The sequence below is a fragment of the Protopterus annectens genome, chromosome 4.part1 (assembly GCF_019279795.1).
Source record: "Protopterus annectens isolate FY-2018-M chromosome 4.part1, PAN1.0, whole genome shotgun sequence".
NCBI classification, from domain to species: Eukaryota; Metazoa; Chordata; order Ceratodontiformes; family Protopteridae; genus Protopterus; species Protopterus annectens.
The window spans coordinates 443,262,540-443,276,814 of NC_056734.1; the positions used below are offsets into that span (position 1 = coordinate 443,262,540).

General features: G+C 44.0%; 1 protein-coding gene across 7 annotated transcripts in view; it reads right to left on the reverse strand.

The window, feature by feature from the left end:
* DOCK10 (dedicator of cytokinesis 10) overlaps positions 1 to 14,275 on the reverse strand; it is a 2,344,342-nt gene that overhangs the window by 36,026 nt on the left and 2,294,041 nt on the right. For all 7 annotated transcript variants that reach the window (XM_044070265.1, XM_044070268.1, XM_044070269.1 and 4 more), the window contains one exon: positions 7,504 to 7,694. In XM_044070265.1, the coding sequence (XP_043926200.1) occupies positions 7,504 to 7,694 (191 nt within the window). The remainder of the gene's footprint in view (positions 1 to 7,503; positions 7,695 to 14,275) is intronic.

A 14,275-nucleotide genomic window follows, 5' to 3' on the forward strand; every position in this document is an offset into this window, starting at 1 on the left:
TTTTTTACCCCCTGCATTTTCTACTTCTCCCATTTCACTGTTCAACCTTCCCCTTACCTTAATTCTAGCATTGTTCCAGATGCACTCCATTCATCTTCCAGAAATCTGAGAAAATTCTACTCTTTCATTTCTCTCAATTATTGTAGCACACCAATCCCACTTTATTATTCAGTTTTTACTCCCTTAATTCTGTCGATATCCAGTCTCCATATTTTATAATCAGCCTGCGCCTTTCCCCTCACTGTCCTAACTCCTTTACCTCCCCATGCAAATCTTTCACACCATACTTGAAACGTTTATCTACCTACTGTTTCTTTCAGTTGGTCGATACTAAACACATATAATCTCTTTAGCAACATTATTATTTGAATTGTGTTTGTTCTTAATGAAAGTAGGGTAGTATTTCTATTAAATCTACTCAGCATCAATGAAATTTGCTGCAACAGTTCATAATTAAACCTGATAATCGCCCCCACACTCTTCCACATCTAATTCCCTAAGTATTTTGTCCCATTTTTGTCTGTCTGCCAGCTCCTTCCCTATACTTGCTGTCACTTTTGCTAATCTTAAATGAACAATGTTGTTGTACGCCTGATTTTTTTAAAAATCCTCTAATATGCTGTATAGCACCTGTATTATTAGTTTTTGTCTCTCCATTATTAACATATAATAAGCTGCAAATTCTTTCTTTTCCCTGATAAAAATGACCAAAAAGCCCTTGCCTTCACTTTCAGTGCTAAAACTTCTACAGCTAATATGAAGAAACTCAGGAAGAGGGGCATCCTTGTCTTGTGCCCCTTTTCGCACGTATTTCCCTTGATAAGTCACCATTAATGAATGACTATATTTTAGGTGACTTATATAATCTTCAATTCCATCCTGTAAAATTTGAACTTACCCCCTTCCTCCCCCGGAAACTGAAATACAAAACTCCACTCTATTGTATCATTTTTTATATAAAAGAAGATCACTCCTGCAGCATGTTCTATCACAACTGCAGCATGTTCTATTCTTTCTTATTCAGCCTCATCCTTAAACTCTCCTTATACCCACCAGGTTCCCCTCAGCATTTTCCCTTTCACAGCACCACCCCCAGCCATTGTCCACAAATTCAGGTATAATGGCTTTGATTCTTTTAGCAAAAATTATAAACAGTATTTTAGCATGTACATTAATTAGAGATATATAGCACAATAGTTCTCTGAAACCATCTAGAATCAGAGCTACCTTTGCTCGTTTTTTTTTTTTTTAACACCTTTACTGGATTAACACCTGTGACATAGGCAAATTTACATTTATATAAAAGTAATCACACTGTATTAACAAATTCACATTTACAAACATTATATTTCACCTATATTGGTATATATCATACAACCTAATCAACATTGTGACAGAATCAAGTAAAACTGTGATTCAGAAATATTCAATAAATATTTCACATAGATGCTGGCCCATTCCTCACCTTCTTCGTTTACAAAATTCTCCTGACAAGCCATCTTCTCTTTTCTCCCTTAATATTTTGGTCACATCTAACAACTGATCTAGTTGGATTTCTCCACTTACCTTATTGTTAATCTTCTCTTTCATATATTTTCCCTGCTGCATCATTGCTTCTTCCTTCCTTTCTCTTCAGAAATTGTGTATTCTGGGTGGCTTTATATATACCTTTATAAAAGTCATCCATAAGGTGTACAATCCCTTTCTGATACCTAATCACATCTCAGATATCTTGACTCCATGATTTGCTTCTTTATCCTTTTCTCATTTAATTTCATAGCAAAGAATTATTTTCCCTGATTTACCTCTTGTTCCCACCCAAAATCCTGTCTATTTACTATACCCTTCTTCACTGCTGAAGTCTCAGTCTCTGGTATTTGTGTTTGTATTCATACTATACCCTTTCCTCTCATTACCTCATCTCTCCCTCCACATCCTATATGGACTGTATCTCCCTTAAGTTTTCCTCTAGCTGCTTGATAATCCCTTGCTCCATCCTTCTCTAATGACCCACTTGACTCATCAGGTTACTTTTTATAGCACATTTTACCGCACACCACAACACATGCCACTCTTTCCTCGTCATTCTCTTATTTATTTGACGCATCTCTAGATTTCCTCCCCAGTCTCATTCCTCACCCATAGCCATGGCTTCTGAGGCCATCATCTTTCTTTAGCCACCATTTTACTACTATCTACTATCAACTTAACATGAGCATGATATGCTATGCTTCTTTCTCCAGTGAGTATGTTTTGAATAAGATGAGCTGGAGTTTGTGAAATAGGGGGACAAGAGTGGACAATTTATTTCTCTGACATTCTTGGTAAAAGAAGGGTCCATTGTGTGACAGCTGATAATCTTTTATTATTAATTTTTGCTGAGTCTGAAGGCTATAACTTTTCTTTAACTCAAGTATAAAAGTAATAAATTAATAAGCTGCACTGAAACAAGATTGTATTATCTACTGACTGAGAAACCTTACAAACTCAACAGCACTGTGAGGTCATGGTTAGGGGCTACGTGTGCTCTACTAGCTAGTTGCTGTGTACCTGGCAAAAATGGAACTTGGAGCTAACACTGTTGCCCAAATAAAAACAGTTAAAACTTTTTTTAAATCTGTTATAGTGTAACTCCTACCTATTCTTCATACAAAGTCTTTGTCAGAAACTAACACTCTGGAAAAGAGTTTCACATTTCCTGTTACAAAGGTTCATAGATAAGTATTAGGATATCTACATTTATGGCCCATTTTAAGCCTGGCTAATTTCCCTTGTGGTGCTTGAATTAACTATCCTGTTTGTTGTTAGAATGGTTTTACCCATCTCATGTGTGATAATTATAATTACCTCTAGTTAGAATAACTGGGATCATTACATAGATAATTTGAGGGGACTAATGCAAGAGATGAAGCATTTAGGAGCTGCATCTATCCATCAGTAGTACAGGGGGCAGTTGTGAGGTAAATTTTCTATTACTCATCTATATATCCAAGATGCACCTGAATATGGACAGGGATGAGTGTTGTTTTTCATGGACGGGGAGTCTGTATCAGAGCAGTGGTTTCCTCTGTGAGATATATCTGTCCCTCCAAACTGTTCTGTTGATACTGCAGAACAGGTTTAGTAGGTCAATCGACCAAGTATTTTTTGTTGCCATTTGATTTGTTGATGTGCAGTAGGTCTGTCAGCATTGAGTCAGAGGATGCTCTGTATGCAAGACAAAGGTCACCTCTTAGTCTGTGATATACAGCGTATAGTGACAAGACTTTGAAGCAGTCCATGTAGGATTGTTTAGGATTTGTATCCTTTATGTTTGTGGGTGCTTCAGTTGTTTCAATTGTCTGGACAGATACATGCCAAAGGGAACATTATACTCAATGACTGGCCTAATGAGGGCTGAGCAAAGGAGGACAATGATGTCCCTAGACCTAGTACAATGACGTCCCTAGACCTAGTACAATGACATCCCTAGACCTAGTTGCAATCCATTTACTTATAAACTGCACAATACAAAAGGACTTTCTTTCTCAGTGGATACATGTAGATCAAAAGTTAGGTCATTGTCCACATACTTTCTCAAATACCAAGTGACTGGGTCAGCTCTCAGGGGCATATTGTCAATGTGGTAGTTTTCCAGGGTAGACAAATTCCCAAAGGATAAGATAATGTATTTTTTGGCATTTAGTTTCAGTTCATGATTCGGGCACCAGTTATTTGTTTGGGACACACCTTCCTGCAGGATGTTTAAGTTATTTGAGATTCAATAACTGCTCCTAGCATGTAGTCATTTGCAAACTTAGTCAATCAGGGATCTTTGGCATTAGCTTTTAGTTAAGAGAAGTAGATGTCAAACAGGAGAGGTCCCAGCACTGAACCCTGGGAGACTCCATTGGTGACTGCTTGCTTTGTGGAGCTAGCTTCCCCTATTTTGTTCTCCTGCATCCTTCATTCCTATCTGTGAACCAAGCTGACAATATAGCATGTGACGTAGGTGTTTATTCACAGTTTATTTAGCTTTTTTACTATGACCAAGTGGGGTTAAATGAGAAAACCATTGGCTAGGTTAAGGTATTTGATGCATGCTGTTGTACCTTCATCCATTGCATTAGTGACCTTTTCAGAGAAGTCCACCAAACTAAGATGAGTCCAGCATTTGGAGGTTTCCCTATGTCTTTATTGATTAGTTGCATGATAAGTCTTTCCATGGCTTTGCTGGTCAGTAATTGTCTAAGTCTATGGAAAGTTCTTTATGCAGGAGAATGCCTGTAGCTGTTCTCATTAATTTGCTTGGGACAGAACCTGTATGGAGGCCACCATATTGTTCACCCAAGCAGTGTGCCAGATGGCAGTACCTGCTGTTGACTGTCAAAACTTCTTTTTCTCCATTACAGAATGTAGGAGTGCCTAGTTTCTTGCATAATTACAGAATACGTCACTAACAGGTTGTATATTATTATAAAAATGTCCTTCATAGAAAACACAACTGAAAGGCCTTCATAGCTAAACAGATGGACTTCAGCTTGAAAGAGTTCATTTGGAGCTTGTGTATTTCCTAGGTTCAGGATTGCAAATACATTCCAACCCCATCTTAGAATCATCTGATAGAAATATATCAATAGTTATTATATAACAGTATGGACATTGCTGACCTTGCAGGTAAGCTAAATTGGTTGATCTTTTAGTCACTAGTGTTATTTGTACTTGCTATTGACCCTAAGGGCAGTTTTATATAAATATACACACAAAATAAATGAAGAGAAAAAAACAGAAGAAAAAAAAAAGAATGCAGCAGAATGGAAAACATTTCAAAAATAATGAAAAAAAATGCATGAGAACATATGGCATGCTATTTGGTAGTCATAGTTGCTACTATAAGCCCTAGGGCTTTCAGAAATGAACACGTTGAAATCATCTGGTTGGAAGTGAATGCGTCTGGCATAGCTACAAGCAATGTAATCTTTTCTGAAGATAGGAATACCTTGCTCCTTGTGGTATTAAGGGTCATCTTAAGGAACGGAACATCTGAAGGTAACAGTGGATTAGATACCTGGTAGTTCACCAAAATTCCCAGGAGAAGAGAGTGCCAAAATGATGCCTTCATATAGAGCACAAAGGTTCTGTTATGGAGCTGCTGTAAGTCAGTCAGCCATTCTCTCAAGGAAAGACACAGATTCTCCCTGCTATTAGAAACTGCAGTAATGCTGAAGTACTTTGTCAAGATACATAAATGCTTGGAAGAAGCTAAAAGAAAAAGTGATGACCTGGAAATTCTAAACTTCTGGGCCAAAATGAAATAATTTCCAAACAGCAAATCCAAAGTTGCCTTGAATGTGTATCAAACGAAAACAGACTCCCATTTTGGCCAGATGGCTATGCCTGGATGCAAAATACTTTGAATTCCATATAAAGAATAATGGATTATTATGTGACTACTTTTTCTAAGTTACAATTGCTCAGCACATGCCCCTATCTTTTCTTTTTTTAGAACTAGAAAGACCCAGTTGTCTGGTTTTTCCAGCACCTCCGCCACTACTCTTAGGCCATCTGTTTTGCAGCCAGGGCTTTATTCCTCTATGTCACAGTGGCAGAATTAATATTTTTTTATGTACTGACATAGTATTCTTCATATCTTTGACAGTAGGTCATTCTCCTTTTTAAATCCAAGTTCATTGTGTGTGTTTTACATCACCGTGTTGATTTAGGTAGCTGTTTGTCATGCTTTTTGTGGCCTGCAACTTTCTGGCTATTAGTAACTTCAGTGCCCACCTCTGCTTCATAACTCTTGAGGGTGGCCTCCACATACAGAATCCAAACAACCAGTTGAACACAACAGTCAGGCCTGACTGAAAAGAAGGAAAACCAGAATTCAAAGTACAATACCAGCTTGTAAGCAACATGTTTTTTTTTTTCAACAGAAAGGTGAAGCATGCAGTGATAAAATATTTACCCCACCTCTTCTATACGTATTGATGCATGCATTCAAAAAGATTGGCAAGGTCAGCAGTACAGTATAACTCTTGCCCCTTACAAGGGCAATAATGCACTGATGCTGTCCCTTATGCTGCCTGTGGAATGGAGTCATTATTGGGTGGCTCGTTCCTGCTATCCCCATCATTCCACCAGTGGGGCCATGTCTGTCATTCCACCAGTGAGTCTATGTCATCTGTCATTCCACCACTGGGTCCATGTCTGTTATTTAACTCATATCAACGATATTACAGACTGTAGCCACACTGGTACGGCGGTAGCATTGTTACCTCACAGCAAGAGGCTCTCCTGCTCGATTCTCAGCTTGGCTTGGGAGTGCCTTCTGTGTGGAGTATGCATGTCGTACCCGCGGTTGGGTAGCGTTCGAAAGACATGCGTGCGTAAATGGGCGTGCCTTCGTTGAAGGTTGGGTGTCGAGCTGGCACCTCGGCATTTCATAAAAATCTACTGCCAATCATTAGTGGACCAGAGTTCCGCTGTGGCGACCCCTTACCGGGAAAAAGCCGAAAGACAAACAACAACATCAACAATATCACAGACTGAAATTCACAACCAGTGCACCAACAGGCTAGCCCAATTGCATGTATATTTAGCTCTCTGCTTATATGTTTTAATGGCCTGAGAATATTATCTAAGGTTAAGCAGCTGTAATTTTCCCATATACTATGCTCAGCCAAACACAATGATCTTGTGGGTTTTTTAGAATGACCTCAATAAGCTGGTCCCAAAGTTCAAGCTTGTAAAGGTACTGCCATTCATGTAATAATAATAAAAGGATTACTTCTTTGCTATCCTATCTGTAGGTAATCTTGCAGAAATCTAAACGACTAACATACTTCATCCACCTTTCAGATGACAACTGATGTACCATAAAGTTTTCCAATTCACTGGTCCTTAGCTATTCCTCACCACAGCTATAGCCATTGTTTCACCTTCTGATAGGATCTCTTTTGGAGAATGTGTTAATTAAAGCATATGCCCTTGTACTCTTATTTACTTTCCTCATCTAACCTGCTGACACTCTTTGCTAATAAAAGACTGCTGATTTAAATTTCTGAATATTTTCTCCACTGTATACAAGGCAGCCTGCAGATATCATTACTGAAACATATCAGAATGCTGGACTTACAATCCACAAACATGAATTAGCTATTTAAAATTAAACAAGTGGAGACGTACGAACACAATTGAGAATAAATAAAAAAACTAACCGTTTATTGTTTATCTTTTCGGCAGCAACAATTAAAGAGGCTGGAAATTTCATTTATATTGCATCCTGCAAATTATACTGCGGCTAATAACAGACAGTATAGACAACAATTGTAAGATAAACCTGAGATACAGCAGAATCTGCTTTGACATTATAAAAAATTGAAGTTTCAAATGGATAGATTGAGAGAGAGATAACTGCCTTGCAACACAGCTCACCTTGCCCTGTCTTTTTAGTCGCTAGGAACCTTAGCCTGCAGGAGAAAATTAAAGTAAAGAAACTAAATCCTCGATGTTAACTGTTACCTTGGTACTGACACTTCCATGAAGTTTCAGCTGCAGCCTGATCATGTCAACTTCATCCACCGTGCAAAGCTCATTTAATTCAGAAACCTTTTTAGACATTTCATCAATGGCCACTTCAATGGGGTTTAGTTCTGTGCTTGTCTGATTAACAACCTCAATTCTTTTCTTCACATAAGGGAACGTGTGGCTGGCTTCATGAAAGAAAACAAAAAAAGCAAATGTTACTTAAGTGTGCAGCATTAAAACAAGATTTTATATACAAAGCATCTCCAGTTTTTATGCGGAGCCAGCTTTGCTGACCATAGCCTCTCTTAGACTTAACTTTGTTGAAATTCTCTAGTACTCAGGCTGCTAACAATCAATTCTGTTAAAAAAAAATTCTACATCATAAAAAGAAGTCTTTAAAACAAATAAATAACTGTCTATTACACATCATAACAGTATTTTAAGTATTAGAAGAAAAGAGAAACAGAATATGTTCTTTGCTATTTTTATTAATTGCAGACAAGTGAAGTTATGGAAAATGTAAAAATTCATTTATTACATAAAACTGACTTGTACTGCTGAAAATCACAGTAAATTAAAAATGTTAAGGCAATCAAGAAACAGACTTAAGTATTTTTTTTAAAACTGTCTCAAGGTATGCATTATTTTAATAGATTACATTTTCAAAGAAATATATTTAAGAGTAATGACACATGCATACTTTTGCATTCACATACTACTCTTTACAAAATATTGGTAGAGGTTATGTTTTAGTGTACTAATGGTATTATGACAATTTTGACATCACAAATAAGTCTGTAGACATATATGACATTCCTCTACCTCTATGAGAAGTGAGCAGATATTGCCTCTACATTCCTCACCTTGCCAGGCATGTTCAGCCACTGCCTGGGTTGCTAAATGGATACAGATCAGCTAGATTATAGTTAGGGCTTCATTCTTCTACACAACCGAGCTAAGTATGCCATGCCAGGGTCTGGGACTATCAGCCCGAGCTAAGTATGCCATGCCAGGGTCTGGGACTACCAGCCCGAGCTAAGTATGCCATGCCAGGGTCTGGGACTACCAGCCCGAGCTAAGTATGCCATGCCAGGGTCTGGGACTATCAGCCTGAGCTAAGTATGCCATGCCAGGGTCTGGGACTATCAGCCCAAGCTAAATATGCCATGCCAGGGTCTGGGACCATCAGCCCGAGCTAAGTATGCCATGCCAGGGTCTGGGACTATCAGCTCAAGCTAAGTATGCCATGCCAGGGTCTGGGACTATCAGCCCAAGCTAAGTATGCCATGCCAGGGTCTGGGACTATCAGCCTGAGCTAAGTATGTCATGTCAGTCTGTGGGACTACCAGCCCGAGCTAAGTATGCCATGCCAGTGTGTGGGAATATCAGCCCGAGCTAAGTATACCATGCCAGTGTGTGGGACTACCAGCCCAAGCTAATTATGCCATGCCAGTGTGTGGACTACCAGCCTGAGCTGAGTATGCCAAGCCAGTGTGTGGGATGATCAGCCAGAGCTAAGTATGCTAAGCCAGTGTGTGGGACTACCAGCCCGAGCTAAGTATGCCATGCCAGTGTGTGGGACTATCAGCCCAAGCTAAGTATGGCAAGACAGTGTTTAGGACTACCAGCCCGAGCTAAGTATGCCATGCCAGTGTATGGGACTATCAGCCCGAGCTAAGTATGCCAAGCCAGTTTGTGGGATGATCAGCCAGAGCTAAGTATGCCATGCCAGTGTGTGGGAATATCACCCTGAGCTAAGAGTGCAATGTCAGTGTGTGGGACAATCAGTCTGAGCTAAGTATGCCACGCCAGTGTGTGGGAGTATCAGCCTGAGCTAAGTATGCCATGCTAGGGTCAGGGACTATCAGACCAAGCTAAGTATGTCATGGCAGGGTCTGGGACTACCAGGGCGAGCTAAGAATGCCATGCCAGTGTGTGAGACTACTAGCCTGAGCTAAGTATGCCATGCCAGTATGTGGGAATATCACCCTGAGCTAAGAGTGCAATGTCAGTCTGGGGGACAATCAGTCCGAGCTAAGTATGCTATGCCAGTGTGTGGGAGTATCAGCCTGAGCTAAGTATGCCATGCTAGGGTCTGCGACTATCAGCCCAAGCTAAGTATGCCATGCCAGGGTCTGGGACTACCAGTCTGAGCTAAGTATGCCATGTCAGTGTGTGGGACTACCAGCTCGAGTTAAGTATGCCATGCCACTGTATGGGACTACCAGCCTGAGCTAAGTATGCCATGCCAGTGTGTGGGACTATCAGCCTGAGCTAAGTGTGCCAAGCCAGTGTGTGTGGGATGATCAGCCCGAGCTAAGTATGCCATGCCTGGGTCTGGGACTATCAGCCCGAGCAACGTATGCCATGCCAGTGTGTGGGACTACCAGCCCGAGCTAAGTATGCCATGCCAGTGTGTGGGACTACCAGCCCGAGCTAAGTATGCCATGCCAGTGTGTGGGACTACCAGCCTGGCCTAAGTATGCCATGCCAGTGTGTGGGACTATCAGCCTGAACTAAGTATGCCATGCCAGTGTGTGGGACTACCAGCCTGAGCTAAGTATGCCAAGCCAGTGTGTGGGACTACCAGCCTGAGCTAAGTATGCCATACTAGTGTGTGGGACTACCAGCCCAAGCTAAGTATAACAAGCCAGTGTGTAGGATGATCAGCCCGAGCTAAGTATGCCAAGCCAATGTGTGGGATGATCAGCCCGAGCTAGGTATGCCAAGCCAGTGTGTGAGACTACCAGCCCGAGCTAAGAATGCCATGCCAGTGTGTGGGAGTATCAGCCCCAGCTAAGTATGCAATGCCAGTGTGTGGGACTACCAGCCCGAGCTAAGTATACCATGCCAGTGTGTGGGACTATCAGCCTGAGCTAAGTGTGCCAAGCCAGTGTGTATGGGATGATCAGCCCGAGCTAAGTATGCCATGCCTGGGTTTGGGACTATCAGCCCGAACTACGTATGCCATGCCAATGAGTGGGACTACCAGCACGAGCTAAGTATGCCATGCCAGTGTATGGGACTACCAGCCTAAGCTAAGTATGCCATGCCAGTGTGTGGGAGTATCAGCCCAAGCTAAGTATACCAAGCCAGTGTGTGGGATGATCAGCCCGAACTAAGCATGCCATGCCAGTGTGTGGGACTATCAGCCCGAGCTACGTATGCCATGCCAGGGTCTGGGACTATTAGCCCAAGCTAAGTATGCCATGCCAGTGTGTGGGACTATCAGCCCGAGCTAAGTATGCCAAGCCAGTGTGTGGGATGATCAGCCTGAGCTAAGTATGCCATGCCAGGGTCTGGGACTATCAGCCCGAGCTAAGTATGCCATGCCAGTGTGTGGGACTACCAGCCAGAGCTAAGTATGCAATGCCAGTGTGTGGGACTACCAGCCCGAGCTAAGTATGCCATGCCAGTGTGTGAGACTACCAATCCGAGCTAAGTATGCCATGCCAGTGTGTGGGACTACCAGCCTGAGCTAAGTATGCCAAGCCAGTGTGTGGGACTACCAGCCTGAGCTAAGTATGCCATGTCAGTGTGGGCGCTACCAGCCTGAGCTAAGTATGCCAAGCCAGTGTGTGGGATGATCAGCCCGAGCTAAGTATGCCAAGCCAGTGTGTGGGACTACTAGCCCAAGCTAAGTATGCCATGCCAGTGTGTGGGACTATCATCCTGAGCTAAGTATGCCATGCCAGTGTGTGGTACTATCAGCCCGAGCTAAGTATGTCATGCCAGTGTGTGGGAGTATCAGCCCGAGCTAAGTATGCCAAGCCAGTGAGTGGGACTACCAGCCCAAGCTAAGTATGCCATGCCAGGTTCTGGGACTATCAGCCTGAGCTAAGTATGCCAAGCCAGTGTGTGGGATGATCAGCCTGAGGTAAGTATGCCATGCCAGTGTCTGGGACTATCAGCCCAAGCTAAGTATGCCATGCCAGTGTGTGGGAATACCAGCCCGAGCTAAGTATGCCTTGCCAGTGTGTGGGACTACCAGCCTGAGCTAAGTATGCCAAGCCAGTGTGTGGGACTACCAGCCTGAGCTAAGTATGCCATGCCAGTGTGGGGGACTACCAGCCTGAGCTAAGTATGCCAAGCCAGTGTGTGGGATGATCAGCCCGAGTTAAGTATGCCAAGCCAGTGTGTGGGACTACTAGCCCAAGCTAAGTATGCCATGCCAGTGTGTGGGACTACCAGCCCGAGCTAAGTATGCCAGGTCAGTGTGTGGGACTTCCAGCCTGAGCTAAGTATGCCAAGCCAGTGTGTGGGACTACCAGCCTGAGCTAAGTATGCCATACTAGTGTCTCAAAAACCAACCTGGCAGGACACACCACGAGAACACAAAATATTTCCAAAGTTTCTTTTATTCAAAACGATAACAGAAATGAGCGCTTTCGCATGCCTCTAGCACGCTTCTTCAGATATGCCATACTAGTGTGTGGGACTACCAGCCCGAGCTAAGTATAACAAGCCAGTGTGTAGGATGATCAGCCCGAGCTAAGTATGCCAAGCCAATGTGTGGGATGATCAGCCCGAGCTAAGTATGCCAAGCCAGTGTGTGGGACTACCAGCCCGAGCTAAGTATGCCATGCCAGTGTGTGGGAGTATCAGCCCCAGCTAAGTATGCAATGCCAGTGTGTGGGACTACCAGCCCGAGCTAAGTATACCATGCCAGTGTGTGGGACTATCAGCCTGAGCTAAGTGTGCCAAGCCAGTGTGTATGGGATGATCAGCCCGAGCTAAGTATGCCATGCCTGGGTCTGGGACTATCAGCCCGAACTACGTATGCCATGCCAATGAGTGGGACTACCAGCACGAGCTAAGTATGCCATGCCAGTGTATGGGACTACCAGCCTAAGCTAAGTATGCCATGCCAGTGTGTGGGAGTATCAGCCCGAGCTAAGTATACCAAGCCAGTGTGTGGGATGATCAGCCCGAACTAAGCATGCCATGCCAGTGTGTGGGACTATCAGCCCGAGCTACGTATGCCATGCCAGGGTCTGGGACTATTAGCCCGAGCTAAGTATGCCATGCCAGTGTGTGGGACTATCAGCCCGAGCTAAGTATGCCAAGCCAGTGTGTGGGATGATCAGCCTGAGCTAAGTATGCCATGCCAGGGTCTGGGACTATCAGCCCGAGCTAAGTATGCCATGCCAGTGTGTGGGACTACCAGCCAGAGCTAAGTATGCAATGCCAGTGTGTGGGACTACCAGCCCGAGCTAAGTATGCCATGCCAGTGTGTGGGACTACCAATCCGAGCTAAGTATGCCATGCCAGTGTGTGGGACTACCAGCCTGAGCTAAGTATGCCAAGCCAGTGTGTGGGACTACCAGCCTGAGCTAAGTATGCCATGTCAGTGTGGGCGCTACCAGCCTGAGCTAAGTATGCCAAGCCAGTGTGTGGGATGATCAGCCCAAGCTAAGTATGCCAAGCCAGTGTGTGGGACTACTAGCCCAAGCTAAGTATGCCATGCCAGTGTGTGGGACTATCAGCCTGAGCTAAGTATGCCATGCCAGTGTGTGGTACTATCAGCCCGAGCTAAGTATGTCATGCCAGTGTGTGGGAGTATCAGCCCGAGCTAAGTATGCCAAGCCAGTGAGTGGGACTACCAGCCCAAGCTAAGTATGCCATGCCAGGTTCTGGGACTATCAGCCTGAGCTAAGTATGCCAAGCCAGTGTGTGGGATGATCAGCCTGAGGTAAGTATGCCATGCCAGTGTCTGGGACTATCAGCCCATGCTAAGTATGCCATGCCAGTGTGTGGGACTACCAGCCCGAGCTAAGTATGCCTTGCCAGTGTGTGGGACTACCAGCCCGAGCTAAGTATGCCATGCCAGTGTGTGGGAGTATCAGCCCGAGCTAAGTATGCCAAGCCAGTGAGTGGGACTACCAGACCAAGCTACGTATGCCATGCCAGGTTCTGGGACTATCATCTTGAGCTAAGTATGCCAAGCCAGTGTGTGGGATAATCAGCCTGAGCTAAGTATGCCATGCCAGTGTCTGGGACTATCAGCCCGAGCTAAGTATGCCATGCCAGTGTGTGGGACTACCAGCCCAAGCTAAGTATGCCATGCCAGTATGTGGGACTATCACCCTGAGCTAAGAGTGCAATGTCAGTGTGTGGGACAATCTGTCTGAGCTACGTATGCCATGCCAGTGTGTGGGAGTATCAGCCTGAACTAAGTATGCCATGCCAGGGTCTGGGACTATCAGCTCGAGCTAAGTATGCCATGGCAGGGTCTGTGACTATCAGCCCGAGATAAGTATGCCAAGCCAGGGTCTGGGACTATCAGCCTGAGCTAAGTATGCCAAGTCAGTATGTGGGATGATCAGCCTGAGCTAAGTATGCCATGCCAGGGCCTGTGACTATCAGCCCGAGCTAAGTATGCCATGCCAGGGTGTGGGACTATCAGCCCGAGCTATGTATGTCTTGCCAGTGTGTGGGACTATCAGCCCAAGCTAAGTATGCTATGCCAGTGTGTGGGACTATCAGCCCGAGATAAGTATGCCATGTCAGTGTGTGGGACTATCAGCCTAAGCTAAGAATGCTATGCCAGTGTGTGGGATTATTAGCCCGAGCCAGGTATGCCACACCAGTGTGTAGGACTATCAGCCCGAGCTAAGTATGCCATGCCAGGGTGTGGGACTATCAGCCCGAGCTATGTATGTCTTGCCAGTGTCTGGGACTATCAGCCCAAGCTAAGTATGCTATGCCAGTGTGTGGGACTATCAGCCCGAGATAAGTATGCCATGTCAGTGTGTGGGACTATCAG